Below are 23752 nucleotides of genomic sequence, written 5' to 3' on the forward strand. Positions count from 1 at the left end.
TGCGCGCGCCGCCCGGCAGTTCCGGTGGGTCCGTCCCCCCCGCCCGGGCCGGCGCCGCCACACGGGCGGCACCGAGCGCACCCGGCCGAGCCATGGCCCAGCCCGCCGGGGCCCCCGCCGGCCAGCAGCCCTACAGCAACGGTGAGTGCGGGGCAGGCTCGCGGGGCTCGGCGCGGGATAGGGCCTGGCGGGCACGGCTCCCGCCGCGGGGCGCTTCCCCCGGGCCCAGGCCGCCCTTCGCCCCGCGGCAGCGGGGGCCGGGGCCGGTGCCCGCGGGCAGAGCGCGGGGAGGGGGTTCTGGGGACGGGTGCTGGGTCACACCCGGCTGAGCTCGGCGGTGCAGCCCGGGCAGCCGCGGCCGGGCTTAACTGGGGCGGAGAGCAGGAACGGAGCCGGTTCTGCCGGGACCCCGAGAGCGGCCTGGGCCGGTGGGAGCGGGGGCGAGGTGCTGTCAGACCGGGCCCTGCCCCAGGTGTCACTGAGGAAAGCACAGGGCGGCTCATCAGGCAAAATAAAGTTTCATTCTGATTTATTTTAATGGCAGAAGTATCCCAGAGTCCATTTGTCTGTCGGTATGAGCGACAGCGCTTTGCAGAGAGCCCGTGTCCGTGCTGCACGGGCTGGCCCGGACCGTCCCTCAGCCCGGGTGGGTCCCTGTCGGTGACACGGGTGACACAGCCGAGGTTTGACCCTTTGGAACGGGGCTGTACATGTGGCACTGTGGTTATCGCTGAGCTCAGCCCGCGGCGCTGCGGGGCTTTCTTATCTTGTCATTCCCGTAAAGCCGACATTATCTGGTTCTGTGTGCTGCCAACTGGGAAAGTCTTCATTACTTTCTTCCCCTCAAAATGTATTTCTTTACAACGAGATCTTGAAGGTGAAACTGAGCTTACTAGCCGGTGTTTTAATATAGGAATAAAAAATTCAGGGCCAGGCTTGTCTCTGTGTCTGTTTTCGTGGCATGTGTGTAAATCTATGCTGATGGAAGTGTCTCCTGATTTCGCATACACATCCTCTGCACTTGCTGCCTTAATTATACACTTGTGTGTTTCAGTAGCTGTGCTGCATCATAAGCAGTTCAGTTATAATGAGATCTTTTGATTTTTCTTCCCCCTCCTCCTGCACATTGTGTTTATTGCTTTTCTTCAAAGTCATCAGCAAAACGACAATTTGCAATTAACTGTGTAGGTGCTTCTAGGGTCAAGGGAGTGGGAAGAGTATGAATATAATGTGGAGAGAGAGGCTCTGTCCTGGAGAGCTTATGGTCTGAGCAGAGGCTGTACAAAGGGAATGTTAGCTAATGGAGTAACTGAGTGGGATGATTTACAGACTGGCATTGCTGTATGTTTGCTCATTTCCCTAGTGTCAGATTAAGCACATAATGGAAGTTTGGGAGAGGCAGCCGAGAAAGAGGAATTTCAGGCTGTTTAGCTGTCAGGTGTATGAAAAATAAAGAACTGAGATGTAGAGTTATGCAAATTAAACAGTTGTTACGGTATGTTAGAGATAAGGTTTGGGTTGCTGGCCTTTGAAATAAATCAAATTGTTCAAGCATGGACTGTTCATAGCATTGTTTAAAACGTATGTTGAGAGGATGCTGTGATCCTTACCTTTTATACTGAACACCAAAGCTTTATAAAACAATTTTGGGGGTACTGAGTGCTGTGGTGGTGCTTACAGTGGTCTGTGAGGAAAGAAAACTGTCAGCAGGATGATAAATTGTTCTACAGCTGTCAGCCCTTCCTTGCAACTTGTTGCTTGCTGAAGTGTTTGCAGGTAACTCCCTGAGCTTGCATGGCCACTAAGGCAGTGAATTGTCACAGCAGCACCCTGTGCTGCCCGGGAAATTGTTTAGCACAGAGCTTTGGGTTGCTTAGCAACAACCTTCCTCTCCTTCATTTCTGTTTGTCTTTTAATAGGACCAGTATTTTGTACTCATTTAATTGCAGGTGTCTAATTTGCTTTCCAGTTGATAGATCTGAAGTGCAAGCAAGAAGGGGAAACAATTCTTTTAGAATGTCTTGCTCTTCTCATGTGGTACCTTATCATGGTACTTTGACGTCATGAGGTGCTTTAGGAGCTGTTGGGTTTGGAATCTAGTGGGTCAGACTCAGATGAAGTGGACATGGTGGTGACTGATTCCACAGCATCTGTTGGCATGTAACTTTCCACAGTGTTTATCTTTGCATCTCCCTGAAGCTTGGAGAACTTGTGGCTGGCAAAAGTGATGTGCTGAGTAACTGCCTTGGAGTAGGGGACAGTGAAATTCTGTGTGGCAGAAAATACAGCTTGGATCCTGGCTGTCCACATTAGTACTTTGACTATTTTATAAAACCATCAAGCGACCTTCATACATATTCTGGTGCTATTCCTGATCTCTCAGAAACATTAAATGGCCTTGTATTGTTGCAGAGGAGAGTTCTGCTGTTAAATAGGTAGCCTTTGTTCTATTACTAATTCATTTCTGTGGTCTCCAAGTGTTGGCTGTTTTGCTGCTGTACAGGTGAAGTAACTCTTCAGTCCACACAGAATTCCTCGTTTCTTTCTGGCTTCACAGAAAACCAGCAGCATTTGGGGAAAACTGGACAGCCTAGATACTCCTTGATGGGTCTCAGTGAAGAGGTCAGGTCAAGATGGGGATCTGGCTGCAACCAAGCAGCGAGTCCTGAAAAGTTTTTGTGCGCTGTGAAACTCTTTCCAAAGGGATTTTGTCCCTTAGTGCTATTTCTATAGCTTTTTTTGGCAGCTTAGTGCAGGCTTGTCTTGGAAACATGAACTATTACATGAGGATGTCAAGACTTTTCGTTGTGCTTCTGACGTTAAAAATAAAAATTGAAGTTGGAACATTTATATTTTTGCATAAAGTGCCATAGAAAATATCAAGTAGGTCAGTTTTTGATATCACCTCACTTCCACTGTTTTATCCTCAAGCAGAGAAAACAGTGCATAAGAGAGCAATCCAAATACTCTGATTTCTGCCTGGGGTAGAGTCATGCCCTAAGCTGAAAAATCAAGTTATTAAATCAGTTTGTATTTCTTTTGTATTTTTCCTGCAGTTTATAGTGATGATGTTATATCAGTGTTTGTGTGGATGCAGTCAGAAGATTTGATAAGAATTCATAATTTTTAAAGTTATCAAGTTTAATTGCCAATAGGGTTTGTAAATCAATTGTTGGAAGCCCATCTGATACACTGCAGGGTAGTTTTTGAAGGTTACTGTAAGCATTTTCGTCTTGGTGAGATTTTTCTTTAAACACCCTTGATTTTAGAGAATTATTAATTGCAAGTATCTATGAGCAGCATTGTAAGGACAGTAGGGTATAACTGGATTTCCTAACTGAATGATAAATTACAGGTTGAAATTAATGGTTGGAGAATAATATGGTGTGTACCTTTTATGCACAAAGAAGAGGCAGTGAGGATGAGATCACTGGCACTGTAGTGGTTATATGGACCTGTGCAATATTCAGTGAATTAACAGCTGCCTGTGACCCAGAGCCTCAAGTTTTCTAGGGAATGAGGAGCTGAATGATCAGTGCAGTGTTTGTCCTAAGAATTTCAATGTATTCTGTTTTTAGCTTAATTTATTGTCAGAAATGTGTGAGTTACTTTAACTTGGAAATGTGAACTTGCTCACCTTTCAGAATTTAAACATTACATTCTAATAATCAGCCATCTTTTTTTAATGTGTAACTGTGTGTGTGGAATGTCTCCAGTATCTAAGCTGTGTTTTTAGGGGATGAGGAGAGCCACAATGTGACTGGCTGAACTGAATGATACAACACTGGAAAGTGATTTGGTAGTTGTGAACGAGTCACAGCTGGCTGTGGCCTGCAGCATCTCGTGTGTTCTGCTCAGAAGGATTTCACTTGAAAATTGGTAGTCTCTCTTCAGCATATCCATTTCCTGGCAATGGTATGAACAATCTGTAGTAGTACCTTTCTTGATGGAGCTCTTATTGCACTGGAAATCCCATGGGATTCTGTCAGCCTGTTCCCCTGTAAAGCAGAAATCTGATGTGTTGTTTACTCTTTGGAGAGTTATTAATCTTTTTTTTTCAAATTTTTTTCTTCAAATGAGTAAAACTTACCTCATGTATACCAACCAACATATGCATAAAGAGCATCATCAACCTGTCAAGTATTTTTTTCCTGACTGATGAATTATTTTATGATGAACTTACCCATCCCTCTGTGTTGGTGACCAGCTGGCCACTCACATGAGCCGTATGTGTACTAATAGTTCTCATACTAAAATTAACTGCAGAAACTTTCATAGATTAACTCAGTCACTTGAGAAGCAGTGTGGTGACCTATGCTGGCACTTGGCTGGCAGTGTCATTGTGGTAAGCTGACGTGTAGGCTGGTGTCAGCCATGGTGTGAAATGGAGTTCTTACGTAATGGATCTTCCACTTTCAGTCTGCTGGTGTGTGCTGCTGCCAGTGCTGTGGGACTGTGCTCCTGTGTGGGCAGCTTGCTTTTGGGGGTTTCTAAGGTCTGGATGGGATCCTGTGTGAGTTTCAGTCCAGGAGCATTGATGGTACTGGAATGCTTAGTGGTTTCAAGGTTACTGTAAAACAAAACAAAGATGTAAGTGTCAATAGCAAAATATTGCTGAATTCATGTTCCTTGCAGTAGTACTTCTGTCACACCTAATGGTTTAAATTAAAAATGGCTTGGAGACTAATAAAATCCTAAGGAAAGACATTCACAAGAACATCTTTTCTTTTCAGATGTGATATACAACACTGCTTCCTAAAGAGTGTAGGTTTTTTTTTTCATTCCAGGCCCTGTTCAAAATCAGCTGATGCATTCCCCAGATGGCCAGGGATACAGCCCCGCAGTTCCAGGATCGTACTCCTATCAGATGCCAGCAAAGGTTCCTCCACATCAGTCTTCTGGACAGTACAGCTATAGTGGCTCTCAGAATGTTTCTCAATTAAACAACTTCCAAGGACCTGGCCAGACTCTCAATAGACCACCTGTGGCAGCTTTCTCTGGGTCACCAGTACAACAGCCAGGTCCTGTTGCACAAGTGCTGCCGCCTGCATTACAGAACTCAGCTGCTGTATCATGTGCTGGGAGCTTTCCTCCTGGAGCCAGCCCAGCGGTGCTTTCAAACTGGCAGTTCAGCCAGACCCCTGGGAGTCAGCCCCTTGGGGCTCAAACAAGCCATTTGGCTCATGTGCCTGGGACAGGGGCAGCTCAGCCTCCATCATCATTACCAGGAAGTACAAATCCTGCAGGGAGTTATCAATATGCTGCTTCTCCAGGGGCTCCTCCACTGCAGAACAGCTACATGAAGCCAGGTAATCAGAACTTTGTGATATTCTACCAATGAATGTTTTTCAATGAACTTTTAACATAATGAGTGTAGAACTGACTCTGCACTGACATTTTGCTTGTGGAAGATTGTTAAAGCAGATACACCCATTAAAAATACCTGGATGCTTTCTTTGGGTTAGAAATGAAAGTTCTGTGCCCAGGATGGGTGGTAACTCCTGAATGGTGTCCCATTGTTTTGGGATGCTGTGTGTGGGTGATGCTGTTTCTGTGATCTAGACCATTTCCTGGGGTAACCCATGAAGCATTAATATGTTCCAGTTCAGGACTTCATCATTGAAAACTAGCTCTGTTTAGTGAGCATGGTCAGTAACCACTTGATTCAGGTAATTTTCTGAAGAGCCTGTCAGGTTGATGCAAATAACTGGAGCACAGCCTGGAAACTGAAAAGCATTCTGTGCTGTTGAAATAGAGGTCAGTTCAATGGAAAGCTTCCTTCCCCCAAACTTGTAATTTTCACATTTAATGATAATTGTCAGTTTTCAGAAAGTACTCTAAAAGTAGGAGACTTTGTTCCTACTGCTTTACTGCTGTTATATGCAATGGTAAAAGCTTTTCTAGTACAAAATAGCTCTATTGTGCAACTTGTGATTATTATGGAAACACAGTTAATACTCAAGTTTCTCTTTGCCAAATTGCTGTATGTTGTTAGTTTTTTTCTCACTAAGCGTGCAAACAGGACTTAGGTACAGAAATATTTTCATGTAAAAGCAAATAATTTTTCTTGTTAAGCACTTTTAGCCTCATTAGAGATTTTTATTGATGCTAGTTTTTTTGTTATATGCCTGCCTAATTTTCTTATGCTGTTCAAAATGTCTTAAGTTTGCAGAATTTATTAAACTGTTTTTGGCACTTAATTGGAATAAACAGTTAGTAGTTTGGAATTAGTGAGGAAAATGCAGAGAAATATTGGAAAGTGGCATATGAAATGAGAGGAAGTGTTTGGAATAAGTAAATTTTATATCCATTCAATCCTCCTGAGCCATTTCCCTCGTATGTTTTTGTGTAACAATGATCACTTTTAATTAAGCTTGTTTGGTGATCATTACAGACTTGGTTATAGAGTTTATATGTTTTTTGTACATCTTGAAATTCTTTCCAACAATAGCAACAAAAAGCTGAAAGAGATCAGTAAATGCAGGAACCCGGAATGAGAAATGAACTTGAAGTTGAGACCTTCTACCCACATGTTAGGATTTATGTATCTCATGCCATTCATCCTCTGAATTAGAAAAACATTTAGAATTCAATCTGTGAATTTTTGTAACAAAACTTTTGTGATTTTTTTCAGCTGGCTTAAACTCCTCCTAAAAGTTAATCTCTTTATAGGATCTGCACCTCCACCAGTGACTCAGCCTTTAACTCCCCTCCACCCTCCAAGGCCACCTTTAGGACCTCCACCACTTGGTGGTCCCCCTAGGCCACCAGCAGCAGTAGCAGGACCACCTAGTGCACAGTCTATGCTACAATCAGCTGTCAACCAAGAAGGTAAGAAACAATTTGCTCTTTATGTTGAATTCAAGCGCTGCGACTTGTGGTGATATGCAACCTTTAAAGTCAAGCACGTTGTTCTATTAGAAACTCAAATTGTAAAATTGATACTGATACAGCTAATAATTTAATCTGAAAAGAGTAGGTAAGGACGTAGAAAGAAGAAAAATTCTTGTAAACAGACATTATAAAATTTAAGAAATTAACAGTTGGAAATAGATTTCCAAGTGCTGTTTTACATGGCCATGTCTGCTGTAGTTGGCATTGCTTTTTTTCTTTTGAGTATTGTAAAGTGATAGGATCTCATTTCTCTGCATCCCTGACTACTGTTAGGACAGAAATCCATGTATGACTCCCTGTCTTGTTCATTCTACAGGGGGAGATAAAATGTGGTCCTTGCAATTCCTTGCTATTTATGTAGCTGTACCTTATTTTTCTCTGTGTAAAATCACTGAAATACACATCTTGCATTTGTTAGCTTGCTGAAGGAAGTTACTAGAGGCTGTGAAGTCTCAGCTGTTGAAGACAGACACCTGACTTAGTGTCTCCTGTGGGCTCTGCACAAATATGCCATTGTTTAGGAACTCCTCAGGGCTCTGTATCAGACAGACTCCAGTTGTGTGGCATTTAGTGCCCATGCTGGATGGGGCCATGTGTGAGTTGGCAACAAACACAGTTCTGTCAAAGCTGTTGATTCCTTGCATGTTCAGATTGACAGTTTCTCATGTGGTAGCTCTGTGAGCACAAGAATAGTATATTCAGATTTAACTTTGTTTGGTATGTATTAAATGTGTTAGAAACAGCTTTTGCTTAGAAAATATTTTCTTCATCATGAAAAGAAACATTTTCAGAGCCCTGGAGAGATAAAAATGTTTAGTCTATGAAGCAGGTTGATTGCTGCTAGGAAGATTCAGTGTGTAATGTAAGTTCCTTTTTTTGGGTCATCTTTGGAGATTTTAATAAAAAATGGTAATAAAAATAGGGTACCTACTTGTCCTTAGCAATATATAGTTGTGTTAGTTAGTAATATATAGTTGTTATATTTAGACATAGTTGGCTTACCAAAAACTGTCCTTTGGGAGCGCTCTCTGAGTCTCAAGGTTTTTCCTATCTTAGATTGAATTTCTATCTTGACTGGTATGTGACTGTGTCAGAGCTATTACTGTTTGGTGAGCAGTAGTGAACTAGATGTGTAAGTGTAGGGAATTTGGTGTTTCTGTGAATTATCAGGGGAAAAAGTTCTTCAGGGTTAAGCTGAAAGTTACTAAGGAAACCTAAGCTACAGGTTACTTGGAAAACTACAGCTGGCCTAAAGAAACTTCCTTTGCTGAGGAGAGAGCATCCCCTGACCCTTTGCTGCATTTTGGCTTGGAAGCTATGGCAAATTCCTAATTGGAAGAAGTCATAAAAGATTATTCAACCTGAAGTGTAAGGAATTTCCTTTTCCTTAAAAAAAAAAGATTGTGAAAAGTCCTTTGTTGAGGTCGCATCTGCAAGGGATGTGTGTGTGAGAAAGAGGACAAAGTATATTTAATTCAGTTTCATCCTGGGTCAAAACCAAAGTACATTCAAACTGTGCTTATCTTAATATTCATCCAGCAAGTAGGATATTTTTTGCAGTTGCCTCATTAAAACTTCTTCATAACTTGTGCAAATTTTTCCTGTGGTTGTTTTTCTTTTAAGGTGATGCCAGATCTGCTGCCAGTGATGGGTCTGTAGTGCAAAACAGCTATGATGCAATTGAAGGTGGTGGCCTCATGGGTAAGGCTTTGGGAGTAAAAATGCTGGTTATTATGGAACTTTTAAGAGTCTGGGAAAGATAGAAGTTTAAGCATTTGTGTACAAACATATGTACTTGGTTCAATGCCTGTCTTGAAGCTAAATGTGAAATTTGAAGCATTGACAGTTAGCATGTGTTAGCCTGTGATATGTAAAGTAGGTGAGAGCTCTTTGCAAAGTTGACAGCAGCTGTATTTTTCAGACTTAGAAACAAAACAGGCAGCTCTCCTGTTGTACTAATGCCTCAAGTAAGATACAGTTCTTCAGCAATTAAGTATCTGTCTACTCTGCTTCCAGCAACTCCACATCATTCTCCTGCAGCCCCAAATCTTAAGATGAATAGAAGTGTTGGGTATTCTTACCCTGCCTTACCTCCAGGCTACCAACATACTTCTCCACCTGGAGCCCCAGGAATGAATGCAGCTGCTTTGCAATATCCAGATGGATCAAAACATTTCCAGCAGGTAAAGGTTGTCTGGTTTCTATCTCAGTACTACCTCTGGTGGGGGTGTGTGGGTAAAGAAAAATGATGGTTGGTAGGTGTTGTGCATCCCTAGGATGCTGCTTCTTTTGTTCCCTGTTTGGGCACCATTTGTTCAAGAGGACATACACAGCCCAGAATTAATGCTTTTGCCTGTGCCTTGGTACCAGTTGGGAAAAGCTGTGTGCCAGCTCTTTGTGAAATGTTCCACCCTCAAATCTGTTCAGGATGTTTCTTTTGAAACTTTCAGCTGCTTTTGACATGTTTCTCTTCAGTGGCTTTGTTATTGTTAGCTGAAATGTTTGGTTTTTCTTTCCCTGAACTTTCAAAGTTAACTGACCAACACTTTCACCAGCTGAGCCTCTGTATTTCAAGAGTTTTACAGGGAATTTATGCCTTTTTTCCTCTGTTATGGTTACATACATTAGTCAAGTTCATGTGACAACCAGCATTTCTAAATATATTGATACAATGGCAGTTAGTACATGAGCAAAACAAACTGCAAGGGATATAGATGTGGTTTTAAACAGATTATGGGTTTCATCCAAGTACTTGGTGCTAATCTGTGAAATTTGATTTGACTGTAGCCTGCCCTGGGCACTAATCACTTAACTGCCTCAATGGCTGGCCTGACTCTACAGCAGGAAGGGTTAAGACCTGTGAATCTTCTTCAAGAAAGAAATATTCTTCCTACCACCCTTTTAAAGGCTCCTGTCCCCAACTTGCATGAAGACATCCAGAAGCTCAACTGCAATCCTGAGTAAGATCATGCATTTGCTATAATACATCAAAATAAATAGAAATGTAAATTCCTGCTTATAAACATAATTTCGCGAAATGTTTTCTTAATTTTATGAGTAGAAAATATTTTAAATGGGTTTCACTGTTACCGTAAAGGCAGTAAGTGGGTTTAACTTTGAAGAGGGGAAAATTGTCTTTGTAGAAAGTATGAGGAAAAATTTGTTAACAAGGCAGCTATAGATAGGTACAGTATAAGAGTTTTATGCCTGGTAGTGAGTATGGATGAGAAGATATAAAATAGCAGTTAATTCAGTCAGGTGAGGTACACCAAAAAGGTTGTGCCTGAAGAAACATGGGTGGCCTCTGTATTGAGAAGTAGCCATGTAAAACAATGGAGTAAATGAAATTTCAAACAAGAGACTGGCAGTTGGTTAATTAGTTATTCTCTCTGAGGAGACCAACCAAACTGTGAATAGCCAGGGACTTCTGCTTTGCAAATATTTTCATAGTTGATAAAGGAAATAACAGTGCCTTTGTGACGTTGTTCATGCAAACAAGCTGGACAGGATTTGCAAAACTGCCACATACATCTGCACCTTGTGGAAGCTGCTGAGAGCTCAAGACTCAGAAAATTATTGTGGGATTGTTTGTAGTTACTATGTTTTTAAAACCACCTTTTAAACATTGCTGGTTCTGATTTATTCCAAAATAACATTTAGTATATAAAGATTTGGTGCAACTTTGAATATTGTTAGGCTTAACTTTGACTTGAGTGACTAAAATGACACTGAGTTCTGTGTAAAGAGCATTTGTATAAAATAAGAACTCAAAGTATGTACTGTGGGTCAAGCTCAGAAACAAAATGATTTGACAGAGATAGAGATTTTTCATCTGGAAACAGAAATTCACCATTCACAGCTCTAGAAAAATATACTGTACTACTGAAATCATAATTTATTTGAAAGCCTCTGAAAATAACCCTTTGTCATCCATGTAGGTTGTTCCGCTGTACCCTGACTAACATTCCTCAAACTCAGGCCTTATTGAATAAAGCCAAACTTCCTTTGGGGCTCCTGCTTCATCCTTTCAAAGACTTATCGGTATGAGAAATGTTCAAAACTTTACATGCTGATATATCAACTACACCTTTACCAGAGTCCAGACAATGGACAATGAATTATAAAACAAGGGCAGGTACCTTGGCCCAGAAGAATTACCATAGTAACTGACATTTCCTTGTTCCATACAGATTGCTGTAATTTTTCTCCAATTATTTTTCCCTATCATATTTGAACCTTCAGGTCTCACTTCTTAATAAAAAAGAAAGCCTCCCAAACCTCAAAAACCCAAAAGCTTAAAGGCAGCACAGAATTTGGACTGTGATAGAAGACAGCATCTAAATTCCAGGTTGTCACGTATCAGTTGTAGTTATTAATTTCAAACCTAGTACTAATTCTAAATTCAAGACTTGACAAAGTTGAAGGGATTTGGATGTCATGAAATAGCCAGAATACTTTGAATTTAGCAGTGTCTTTCTTAAACATTGGGGTTTTTTCTCATTTCAGTTGATTTTTCAAAGATGTGGGGTTTTTTCCCCCTGCTTTTTGGTCTGTATTGGGTGCAGGACTTGATCTTAAACCATCAGTGTAAAATTCAAGAATGTAGAGGCTTGGAAAGGGAATCTACACAGTTAAATATGTTAGAGCTCAGTTCCTACCTGTCTTATTAAGGAATTACAGTGATGCTGTGAGGATGCAGAAGTACTCCTTTCAACAAGGATGCTTTGCCTCACTAGGTAGCACAGTGTGGGTGGTGTTGTTAACCACAGATGAGCAGCTGCAGGGTGAGTTTGCTTTAAAACAGGAAGCTTTTCTTTTCCAGCAATTGCCAGTGGTCACTTCCAGTATTATTGTGAGATGCCGTTCCTGCCGGACGTACATCAACCCCTTTGTCAGTTTCCTAGACCAGAGGAGGTGGAAATGCAATTTGTGCTATAGAGTCAATGATGGTGAGTTTTAGGTGTGCTTGAAAGTGCTGCAATTAACCTTGGCCTTTGAGACTGGAGTGTTGTTGGCCACATCAGCAGGGGGATTGTTGTCAGTCATGCTGAGAGTCATGAGAAATGTTTCCCAGTGCCAGTGGTGTCCCTAAAGAAACATGATGAGCCCAAGTAGTCCCTCACAGTACCCTTGCACAAGTGTAAGAACTCCATTGCCTGGTGTAGTTCTCCATTGTTGCCCAACAGCCACAAAAGAGTTGATATATTTGTTTTAAAATGCAACACAGCCAATACTAGTGTGAAATACTAATATATAAACTTATCTGCATAGTTCCTGAAGAATTCCTCTATAATCCTGTGACAAGAGTTTATGGAGAACCTCATAAAAGACCTGAAGTCCAGAATGCTACTATTGAGTTTATGGCTCCATCTGAATACATGGTAAGGGTTTATTTGCTTTTACTTATTCTCTCCCTTTGTTTTATTTTCAGAGGGATGTCAGAGAAAGCTTTGTTTCAGAGGGTGCTTTCCAGTTCAGTAAAACAACTGTGGCCTTAAGGAGTGTATCTGAGAACTCATGGGGAGGACCTCAGAGAGTTCACTTTTAAACATTTATGATGTCAAAGTTGTTCTGTATTTGGAATATGTAGGTATTCTGTATTTGGTATATGTAGGTATTCTGTATTTGGAATATGTAGCATCTTTGGAAGAAAACTAGAATTCTGGTATTACCAAATAAGAGGCAAATGCATTCAGAAATTTTACCTATAATCTGTGTACTATTTTAGCAGTTGAAACTTGCAATAGAATGGATAAAGCCAATGTAACAAATGCTATTTGAGAATGAAAGGTGATCTTTTCTTTGCTCAGCTGCGTCCACCCCAGCCCCCCGTGTACCTCTTTGTGTTTGATGTGTCCCACAATGCAATCGAGACAGGATACTTGAACACAGTCTGCCAGACCCTGTTAGACAATCTGGACTCGTAAGTACTTTTTTCTTAAAATCTCCAATTTTCATTCATCTTAAGAAACTTGTGGTAGACACCAATATACCACTCCTTTCTGTATGGAAGACAATTTTCTAGTGTGGGCAAACAATGGCCAGTGTTGTGTTAAAATGTGCCATAAAGCTGTAGTGTTTTTCCCATCACAGCTACCCCAGTATAAAAGGTAATTTTGAGGCTTGATTTTCAGTCTGACTCTTTCCTATAAGTTTCATAAATGTCCAAAAGAATGTAAGCATCATGTTTATCTTTTGAACTATATTTTTTAAAAGCTGAAATTTAGATAAGTATTTGCTGAAAAGAATCATACATCTAATAAACTTCTCATAAAGTGCATACTGTTTGAACTTATATAAACACTAATTGGGATTTTGCAGTTTATTTATTCCTTTTCTTCCACTTCTGATTACCCTCTTAAAAGGTTTTCACCTGCCTGCTAGGTGACTCTACCATGAGCTCCTTTTTTGTTGTGGTTTTTGTTCTTTCCAAAATGACATAGTGAAGCTCTTGCAGTCTAGCTGTTAAACTAACAGCTTGGTAACAACCATGGAGAGATGCAGTGGATGTTAAAAAAAAAAAAAGCCTGCAGAAATGAAATTTCATCTTGTTGAACACCATATGTCTCATTTTCAGGCTTCCTGGGAACACTAGAACAAAAATAGGCTTCATAACATTTGACAGCACAATCCATTTCTACAGTCTTCAGGAAGGTCTCTCTCAGCCTCAGATGCTTATAGTTTCAGATATTGAAGGTATGCAAAAATAATTTTTGTGATCAGTACCTATTAGTGACTTCTGGTTATGACAGCCTTTAAAAATAAATATCTGGTGGGAGCTTCTGGATCACACCATTAGTCTCTCTAGTAATGCCTTTAGAAGTACCATATGTGTGAGTTTGTTTATGAAGACATCTCCCTGATGTCTGAGCAGTGCTGTGGCTGCTCATGACTTCAGACATGAAGACAGCTTTCCTACCTTCTAGTTTAATTTGTACCAATCTCTAGATTCCTCTTGAAATCCCAAATACTGATGCTAGATATTTTTTATAGATTTTCTTGTGGCTGATGCTTAGTGCTTGTCCTTCTGCCTTTTGTTTCAAATCACCTTTCACTGGATATTATTGGGCAGAATAGAATGAACATTGGGAATATTTGCTATGTGATTTTATGTAATAATCTTGATTATCCTTCAGCCCTGTTGATTGCTGCTCCAACATGGGATTCTAGCCACAGGAATGCTTATGAGAAAACAAATCCACATCATTATGTTTACATGGGTTAATACACTGATACTGTGTATTTTTTTCCAATAAATATGATGGTTGGCAAATAAAGTCAGGGAAAGCTTGATGTGTTTTTAAAAGATAACTCTTTTTTTCCCCTTTCAGATGTATTTATACCAATGCCAGAAAACTTATTAGTAAATTTGAATGAAAATAAAGAGGTAAGAAGCAAGGACTTTCTTACATAACTAGTGACATTTACATAATTGGGGATATGTTTGGTAATTTTTTGATTAATTAATGCTCATTAACACCAGCTGTTCAAATGCCAGGTTTGAGGCAAAAAAAAGAGGTCCTTTATCTATGTCACTGTAAGTTCTTGCCAACCTGAAACAAGACAGTCCTTCAGTTTTTCTAGGACTTTCTTTTTACTACTTTAATATTAGAAGTGTTAATACTTGGTTGTGTTCAAGTATTTGAACAAGTTCAAGTATATATATACATACATATATATATATATATAGACCCAACAGCCAATATTTGGCTATAAAATAGAAATCCTTGAAGACTTGTAGGCCTAATACTGTTTTCTCACTTGCAGCTAATTCAAGATCTGCTGAAGACATTGCCACAGATGTTTACCAAGTCCCTGGAAACTCAGAGTGCTCTGGGGCCTGCATTACAGGCTGCCTTTAAGCTGATGTCCCCCACTGGAGGTAGAATCACTGTCTTCCAGACACAGCTCCCATCTCTGGGAATGGGAGCACTGAAGTCACGAGAGGAGCCAAACCAAAGAGCAACAGCAAAGGTTAGGAAAGCAAAAAGGTTGGGAGTATTAACAACTCTGTTCTGTAGGTTGTTTGGTTCTGGGATTTCCTCTTCTGGGTTAATTTTGTGCTTGTCTTGCTCCTTTTAAAGGAGCAGAAAAAAACAAAAGAAAAACCAAGCAATATAAACACAAATTAATTACTTGATTTTTTGAAATAAAATATTTTTAATCAATGATGGAGAATTGATTGTGTCCCTGAAAGCAGGCAATAAATGTATGAATCAATTTGAATTTCCTTTGTGTTTTGTAATACTCCACTGTGTTAACAGGATATACATCTGACACCATCAACTGATTTTTACAAGAAGTTGGCCTTGGACTGTTCAGGACAACAGGTTGCAGTGGATTTATTTCTTCTTAGTGGGCAATATTCTGATTTGGCTTCTCTAGGTAAGTCATATAAAGCTCTTTTGGGGCATGTAACTCTTGTGTTTTGGGCAAATGCATGGAATTTTACATTAATATTTAGTAGATGTACCTGATTTGAATTAATCTAGTGTGTCAAGATACAAATTTGTCCTTGCTGAGCAGTGACTATAATCTTTAAGTCCTGATTTAACCTACTTATTTTCATGTCCTCCCTGAGTCAGGGTCCTTGTGCTACTGATACAAGTAGTGGAAATAGTTTCTTCCTTTTTTATGCCTTTTTAACCATCAGTGTCATTGCCTTTAGAGCAACTTTTATTAGCATTTTAATTATTTATTTCTATTTAACCAAACTTTCAAGTGACAGCAATTTCAGGTCAATGGAAAATTATTTCACACCTGAAATTTATCTCATACTAGAATATGCAGTTGTAGCTACATCTGTCTCTGTAGGCAGGTCTGTAACTGTGTGTTTGAGTGATTTGCAGGTGTGAACAATTTAATACTTTTAAGACTGCAGCAGCAGCTGTTTGCACTCTCCAATGTATACTGGTTTTGTTTCAGGTTGTATATCAAGGTATTCTGCAGGTAGTGTCTACTACTACCAATCTTACCATCATAAGCACAACCCCGTCCAGGTGGAGAAGTTGCAAAAGGAACTGAAGCGATATTTAACTAGGAAAATTGGGTTTGAGGCTGTCATGAGGATAAGATGCACCAAAGGTCTGAATTCACTTTGTTCGATTTTTGTGGGGTGGAGGAGAGGGAAGTGGGTTTTTGCTGCTCTTTGGGAATGTTTTCATTGGTATTCTAGCTATTTTGTAACCTCAAATGATTAAAAGACAAAGGTTAGAAAAGTAAAATTCAGTACCAGGGATAAGACAATTTTTTTAAGACTGTATTTGCAGCGTGTTTTCTGGCATCCAAGTTCCAGTTTATAATGGTCAAAACTGGAAATTTTCCTGAATTATTTCAACAAGGAACTGATTTTATCATCTAGATACTTTCTACTACGCTGCATTGGTTTGCCTTGCTAATTCCCACTTTCTGCTAGGCTTTGTGGATTCTTTGGATGAGTTGTCAGTTGGCAGGATTTACCTTTTCTGAAGAAAATATATTTCATTGAGAGGGAGTATTCCAGTACAGTCATTGGTGTGGAGATCTGTATGTGGTGCCTGTACTTCACAGCTATAAAACCCCAACTGATACATTATTATCTTGTAGGTCTTTCCATTCATACTTTCCATGGGAACTTCTTTGTACGATCTACAGACTTGTTGTCATTGCCCAACGTAAACCCAGATGCAGGATATGCTGTGCAGATGTCAGTGGAGGAGAGTCTTACTGATATGCAAGTGGTTTCTTTTCAGTCAGCTCTCCTGTACACCTCCAGCAAAGGTAAGGGTAGATTGAGCCAACAGTGGCGTTTGTAGTGTTCTTCATAAAACAAGTGTGGAGCTTACAGTTGTCTTTCCTTGCAGGTGAAAGGCGAATTCGTGTGCACACTATGTGCTTACCTGTTGTCACAACCCTGAGTGAAGTGTACCTAGGGGCAGATGTGCAGGCCATCACAGGACTCTTAGCCAATATGGGTGAGTGTGCTAAGAGCTTGTTTGGATATGTGTGGATTGTATCCTTAAAGGTCTGAGCAATAATCCTCTGGATTAGAAGAAAAGATTCTCCCTCATCCTAAGAGAGTTTAGGTTTTAATGCTTGGCTTAGGTGAAGGATCAGTAGAGCTGTGTTTAATCGCCTGAGCTTAGGCTCAATCTGGTGAATCATCGTGGCCCCTCAGCTTTTTTCTGAAGCACTTCCCCTAGAATGTAGTAAAAGCTTAAGCTGCATTGGCATATATGATAAAGTGAGAAGAGTTAGTGTATGTGGCTGCATTCCTGCCAAGGGAGCAGCCCTCTGATTTGAGCCTTGCCCTGTTTCCAGCTGTGGACCGCTCCGTCTCCGCCACGCTGAGCGATGCGCGCGATGCCTTGGTCAATGCCGTGATCGATTCCTTGGCTGCTTATCGCTCCTCCGTGCTGAGCATCCAGCAGCCTGGGCTCACAGCTCCCTTCTCACTGCGCCTCTTCCCTCTTTACATACTGGCACTCTTAAAACAGGTAAGAGGGGAAAGGAAGCCAGGCAAGAGCATGATTGTTTGGCAGGTCAGCCTGAAGTAAAAGGGCAGTTCTTTGATGGAGAATGATTTAATTCAAAAGCAGGAATTTAGAAGTGTGCGTAAAACCAAAAGTATAAATGTTTTAAGCAATGGAACGGCAAAATAATAAAGACACTGAGTAGTGAAGAGAATGTGTCAGGGTACTGATAGTTTTTCTCAGGAATCTCAATTTTGTATGTCTCTGGAAATGTAGATCCACACAGCAGATCAGTGTGGATTAGAAGAGAGCTGGGTGCAGCAGAGAGGGAGTTGGCTGGCTGTTCTTTAATTTTAAAGTTAGAAATAAACAGTAGGCGATGTGTTTTATGCTGCAACTTACCTTGCTTTGCTTTAATGGTTAAACTAAAGGCCTGATTGTTTGCAGAAAGCATTTCAAACTGGGACAAACACACGTTTGGATGAACGCATCTTTACCATGTGTCAGGTGAAGAACCAGCCCCTTGTTTACCTCATGCTCATGACACATCCCAGTCTGTACAGAGTTGATACTCTCACAGATGAGGTGAGTCTTGGCCTGGCTACATAATCTGTTTGATCCCAAAGATCTGTGTGATGTGAAAGTAAATGTGTTCAAAATCTCCCAGGTTTTCCATATTAATATTAGAGCTGCACAGCTAAAATGTTATGTTTCATATTCTCCCACTTGTTGCATTTATGTATGTGTTATTTGGAACTGGATTGATGAATTCTGGAGAGAAGCTGTGCTTGCTATGGATGGATGGGGAAAGTTTTTTCCTATCTTATTTCATCTTTGCCTTGTGTCATTATCTTGTGCTATAAAATCACATGTACATAAAGACATCATAATGTCGTTTTTGTCCCTTTGTAGCTTCCTTTATTTTAAAATATCAAGCAGTTTTGAGAACAGGGAATGTTTATGTAAAACCCTGAACAATTTTAGAAATCATGTCTTTGGTACATAACAAATCAGATATTCCAGTTTCAGAACTAATTAAATAAGATGCATTTGATGACATTCACCCTCTCTAAATAAAACACTAAGATTTATTAGTAATAATAAAGTAAATTATCACTTTAAGTATGGCTTGAGCTAAACTGAGAAAAATGGTCCAGCTCTAGTATTCAGTGTAATAGATCCTCGTCTTATTTAGTGTTCTGTTCTGGTTTTTTGCGTCAAGATTTGAACCACTGTTTTTCATCCTTCTTTTAGGGAGCTCTTAACATAAATGACAGAACTATACCTCAGCCACCCCTTCTCCAGCTGTCCGTGGAGAAGTTGAGTAGGGATGGTGCTTATCTTATGGATGCTGGCTCTGTAAGTTGTGTGGTGGGGGGATTTAAAAAAGTGTCCAAGTTTACTTGGTGTGTTCTTTCTGAGAACCCAAAATATGCATGGGACTGCTGAGGTGTGATTTGGGTTGGATTAATGTTGTTATTGTTGGTGTCTTTCAGGTGATGTTTCTGTGGATTGGGAAGAACTGTGGGCAGGTTTTTATCAGCCAAGTCCTTGGAGTTCCAAATTATGGCTCAATACCACAGAATATGGTATGTGCTTGCTCTTGCACATCAGTCTTACATACAGTGCTGCCAGAATATCATTTGCATGAGAATTAAAATACACTACTCAGCTATTAGCCCTCTAGTGGTACAGATCCACATCCAAGGAAAGAAATAATTGCTGTTACCTCTTGGAGTTTCTTCTCATGAGGACACAGTAGGAAGAGGGTGACAGTGATTGAGTTTCTAAGACCTGTGGGAGCAGACTAAGAATGCTTGAAAACAGTGAGCACAGTGGGTTAGAGGGAAATCCTTTAGTTTCTGCAACAAAACAGGAATCAATCACAGCTCACTCATCACCATTCTGACAGCTAATTGCTCATAGGAATTCAGTGCTCTTGACTATTTCAAAGAAGACAAGACTGAAACTATACATCACAAAACATATCTGTCTGAGTTTTCTTTATACCTAATGAGTTGGGCTAGTTGAAGTGTTCCTTTTAATGTTTTTCTGAAAAATTTTATTAATGAAACCCTTTGGCTTTTAGACACATCTCCCAGAACTTGAAACGGCAGAATCCATCAGAACACGAACTTTCATTTCTTGGCTGAGAGAACAGAGACCTTTCTTTCCTATACTATATATAATAAAGTAAGTGGTTTTTAAGAGTCTTTTTTGCTTCTTCAGCAGCCTGCTAACAATACATACTTGGATATCATATACTGAACTTCCTTAATGGAATTCTTAACAGTAGTGTGTGCTGTGCCTGACAGATTTGACTACAGATATGACTTATGAGTTGTCTCCAATTAGAATTTCAAAAGACTAAAAAAGACTAAATGTCACAGAAGAATCTTTAGGTAATGTCAGATAAATGATGTAAATGCTGGTAAGAGCACTTATTAGGATTAATCACTACTAAAGGCTATTTGAGATCCTCTTTTCATATGTCCTTAAGCTTTTGAAATGTCTTGCCACTTGACCTGTAACTTTATTAATGCATGGTAACCCATGGCAAATGTTAATTCCACTCAAACACTTATATTTTTGTTTTTAAGGGATGAGAGTCCATTGAAATCAAGTTTTCTGCAAAATATGATTGAAGACAGAACAGAATCAGCCTTATCATACTATGAATTCCTCCTTCATATACAGCAGCAAGTGAATAAATGAAACACTAGCCTTTGGCTTACTTCTTTAAGGAAAGATTTTGCAGTAAAGAATGATTGTGCTTGTAATATCTTCATTAAATCTGTGGCCTGAGGCAGTTGATGAGAAGTTCTCACTGTGATTTCAACGAACTAAAGCAAATAAAGGACCACATCTGAGAATCAAATGTGCAACTACATAATATTGTACCTTAAAAAAAATCAAACTGTTGGAACTGGTTGAGCACCTTTAATTTGCTGCAAATCGTGTTTTTACTGTAAGTAGTTGCAGCATGAAGTACATTTACAAAGGCAATACTGAAAAGGTGAAATACATTTTGTAAAATAAAGAGTTCTTTGTTGTTCAAAATGTATATTTCTGTAACTTTTTTTTTGTTTTGTTTTTGTTTTTCTTCTTTTTTTATTTTGTTGCTGCTAGATATAAAACCTCACAATACTGATCATGATTTGCAGGGAAATTCTTTCTAAGTGCATCCAGTGATTACAGACAGAGCATCTCAATGTTCAACTTAATGCTTAAAGTAGCAATGAAAGAAGTGTTCATTGTGAAATGAACAAATGCTTGTGAAGTGTAGAATCCAGTGCTTGGATTGGATTATGGCTAATAGGACTAAAGGTAAGCTTAACCTGGATAAGGTGGCTGAATTTGTTGAAGCTTTTAATAAGTCAGTATTCTAATTTTAAAAATGGTGGGGAAGAGTGGGCCCTACATGAGACATTTTAAAAAGTCATTGGCTGAGTTGGCAGCAAAAGTAGACTTAGGTAGATTGTAAGCTCTGCTTTTCTTCAGTAAAAGGAATAGTGTTAATTTCTATTTATGAATGGTGTGGGAAGGGAAGAGCAAGGAAGATTATCTCAGATTTTGTTTGGTTTACGTTCAGTAGACTTTTGGCTCTTGTTTACTTTAAGTGAATGTTGGGCCCCTCGGATCTGGTGTGTTTCTGAAGCAAGTTTGTTGGCAGCATTTCAGACCAAATGTTGGTCTGCAACACTGAATATTCTGACATTAAAATTGGAAATTATTTTTCCAAAAACAAAATTATTATATTGAATTTGAAGATTTGTATATGGTTGCAGACATGTCTGAAGTTTTCAAAAAAAGGGTTTTATGCTGCAGCTGTGTAATGAGCCCAGGTCCAAGGCCAGTGTGCACCAAATAAAAACTTTAAATATACTCTGAGATCCTGCCAGAGCTACAGATCAAAACTGATATTGGACTTGAAGTACAAACTTATATACAAAAAATATTTAAATAATTTTATAGAGGTGTATTGATAATTCTTCTGTTTAAGATTAAGCTATCATTGATAGCTACCAATGTAAAAAGTATTTAAGTTACTGTATTCCAATGCCCATGGAAATGTTGCATATGGAAAAATCTTGGTTTGCTTTTTTATTTAATAGTGGTAAACTTAAAGGTCTTTCAAAACCTACTTTCTGGGGCAGGTAAAACACTTGTGAGTGGTCAAATGTACTGTGCTTAGGATGTTTGGACATACAGATGTCAGTAGGGTCAACATTTGGGTAAACATTTGCTCCCATTTCAGGCTGTAGCTGCTTGTGATTGTCAGGATTTTCCTCACTTCAGGGGACGAGTTCTTTGGGGGAGATTGTTCTTGAGCACAAGAAGCTAAAGTTCAGAACAATGCCTAAAACAGCATGGAAAGATTATTGTAGAACCAATTTAAACTTCTCTGTCTGCTGCCTCTGTAGCAAACAGGAATATATTTACTTGAACTGCTTTTCAGAGAATTGCACAGTTTCTAGTCATAGTGAAGAGGTGTCTTTTAAGTTTTGACAGTCTGATTTTTATTTTTTTTTCCCCAGGGAGGGGGAAAGGGGTCTCTTCATTTAAATCATAAATGGAACCTCTGCACTTGCATAGGTTCTGCCCCAAACCTTGTGTTTTGGGTATGTTATCACTCAGATGTTGAATTGAAAACCATCCTTGCATCAAACAGCCCACCCAAAGTCTATTTCTTACTATGACTGTATTTTGCTACTATATCCCTTTTTTTAAGAACCATAAATACTGGAGATGGCCTCGTTGCTTTATGTCCACCAGACCTATGGCTGAAGATGTCAGTCCTTGTGGCAGTTAACAAGTTTGAAGTTGAGTCCCTAAGTTTTACAGAGCAAAACATGATAAATGAGTCAGAACTCCTCTGGGAGTTCTCTTCACTTTGGAGGAAATTCTCTATTGAACTTCGTTCATTTATTCCCTTGCAGTAGGGAAAGCCTGCTGGTTCACTGGTACTGCTGTAGTGGCAGTACAGGGAACATGAACACACACACTACCTGTGATTGCTTTGTTACATACAATTGAAAAATGAGGACACTGAAGATGGACTGCAAAAGTAGGCAAGAGTGGTTCTGGTACTTAGATGTCAGCACCACAACTCCACCACTGTAAATGTGTGGTAAAGATGTGTCTCTCTTGTAGTCAAACACTTTTTTTAAAACTGTTTCTTATTTTGACATATTAGTCTTCAGCCAACATTGTTACCATCCATTTTACTTTGCTTTCATTATTGTTTTTAAATTAATATATTTGAGTCTAAGTCCACATAGGCTATGTTGCAATAACTAGAATGATTCAGTTTTATTTAGAATTAATTTCTTAACAATTTAATCGAAGATGCAGAATGGCTGTTAAGGGACCATTAAATGTGATTTTAAGGTTCTGTTTACTATTATGGATGTAATCCTTATAGTAAATTTAATTTTGTAAAGTAGTGTATAATATTGTAATATTAAATCTTTGTTCTCTGAACTCAAAGATTTGATCTTCAGTATGAAGTTATAAATCTTCCCCCTTCTGAATTTGAGACAGGATTTACTTGTCCTCCTTTTTACAGTTTGTAATTTTCACTGTTTTATTCCTGTAAAAAGTCATTTATAACACATGCAAATGCTTATTTTATCTGTGCTAATTTATCAGATTTGGCTACTCAATAAAATTAATTGAAAGAACTCATGCCAGTCCATCACTCTTTTCTTATAAATAAAAGTAGAACAATGTATTTAATTGAGATAAATACCATGTTGGTCACAGGAGCTAGCTGACAGTGATGGTTGGAATTTAGCCTTCAGCAGCATTCCAGGATGGTGATCAATTTTATTTTAGGTAATCCTGTATCTTCATTTAACATCCCATTATTTCAGCGGCTTTTTTGTAAAAGCCATTCCATCTTAATCCTTGCAAATTTTTTTTAGATGTTGTCACTGCTGCCTCTGGCCCATTATAGATGAGTTAATGCATGAGCTTGGTACTCTGACTTCTGTATTTAACTGGTTTTAAATACAGGATTCTCTCATTCAATACTGTAGAAATATTAATTGGATTTGTCAACTCTGTTTTTTTTCCCCAATGCACCTAACACTGCCCTCCTGCTGCTGAAGTCCCCCACTGCTGTAGTGGCTGGGGGATCAGCGGGCACCTGTCCTGGCACGGGGCTTTGGGATTGCGGGCTCTCCGGTGAGTCCCGTTCCGGGCAGTGCCCCCGGGCTCTCCGGTGAGCCCCGTTCCCGGCAGTGCCCCCGGGCTCTCCGGTGAGCCCCGTTCCGGGCAGTGCCCCCGGGCTCTCCGGTGGGTCCCGTTCCGGGCAGTGCCCCCGGGCAGGGACTGCAGCTCTGCGGTGCCAGGGCCGTGCAAGGCGCTGGTGCTGATGGTGTTCTGGGGCTGGTCAGGTGAGG

The 23752-nt window shown here is 39.9% G+C and overlaps 1 protein-coding gene across 1 annotated transcript; it reads left to right on the forward strand.

Moving 5' to 3' along the window:
- The first annotated feature begins 33 nt into the window (after positions 1–33).
- On the forward strand, positions 34–23202 carry SEC24A (SEC24 homolog A, COPII coat complex component). Its single transcript, XM_030957319.1, has 23 exons — positions 34–141; positions 4788–5309; positions 6673–6831; positions 8518–8595; positions 8911–9077; positions 9682–9854; positions 10833–10935; positions 11717–11843; positions 12166–12275; positions 12705–12817; positions 13472–13590; positions 14226–14281; positions 14662–14868; positions 15159–15279; positions 15820–15978; positions 16480–16653; positions 16737–16847; positions 17194–17369; positions 17793–17930; positions 18600–18704; positions 18842–18934; positions 19435–19538; positions 19946–23202. The coding sequence occupies exons 1-23, from the start codon at positions 93–95 to the stop codon at positions 20058–20060; spliced, it is 3279 nt and encodes a 1092-aa protein (XP_030813179.1). The 5' UTR covers positions 34–92; the 3' UTR covers positions 20061–23202.
- The last annotated feature ends 550 nt before the right edge of the window (positions 23203–23752 follow it).

Source organism: Camarhynchus parvulus, chromosome 13 (genome assembly GCF_901933205.1).
Source record: "Camarhynchus parvulus chromosome 13, STF_HiC, whole genome shotgun sequence".
Lineage (NCBI taxonomy): Eukaryota > Metazoa > Chordata > Aves > Passeriformes > Thraupidae > Camarhynchus > Camarhynchus parvulus.

Excerpts from the sequence above, each read along its gene's own strand:
- SEC24A (XM_030957319.1), top strand. The coding sequence starts at position 93 with ATGGCCCAGCCCGCCGGGGCCCCCGCCGGCCAGCAGCCCTACAGCAAC. Across the intron at positions 9,855-10,832 it reads AAGCTCAACTGCAATCCTGA|GTTGTTCCGCTGTACCCTGA; the intron begins GTAAGATCATGC and ends TCATCCATGTAG. Across the intron at positions 14,869-15,158 it reads ACCAAAGAGCAACAGCAAAG|GATATACATCTGACACCATC; the intron begins GTTAGGAAAGCA and ends CTGTGTTAACAG.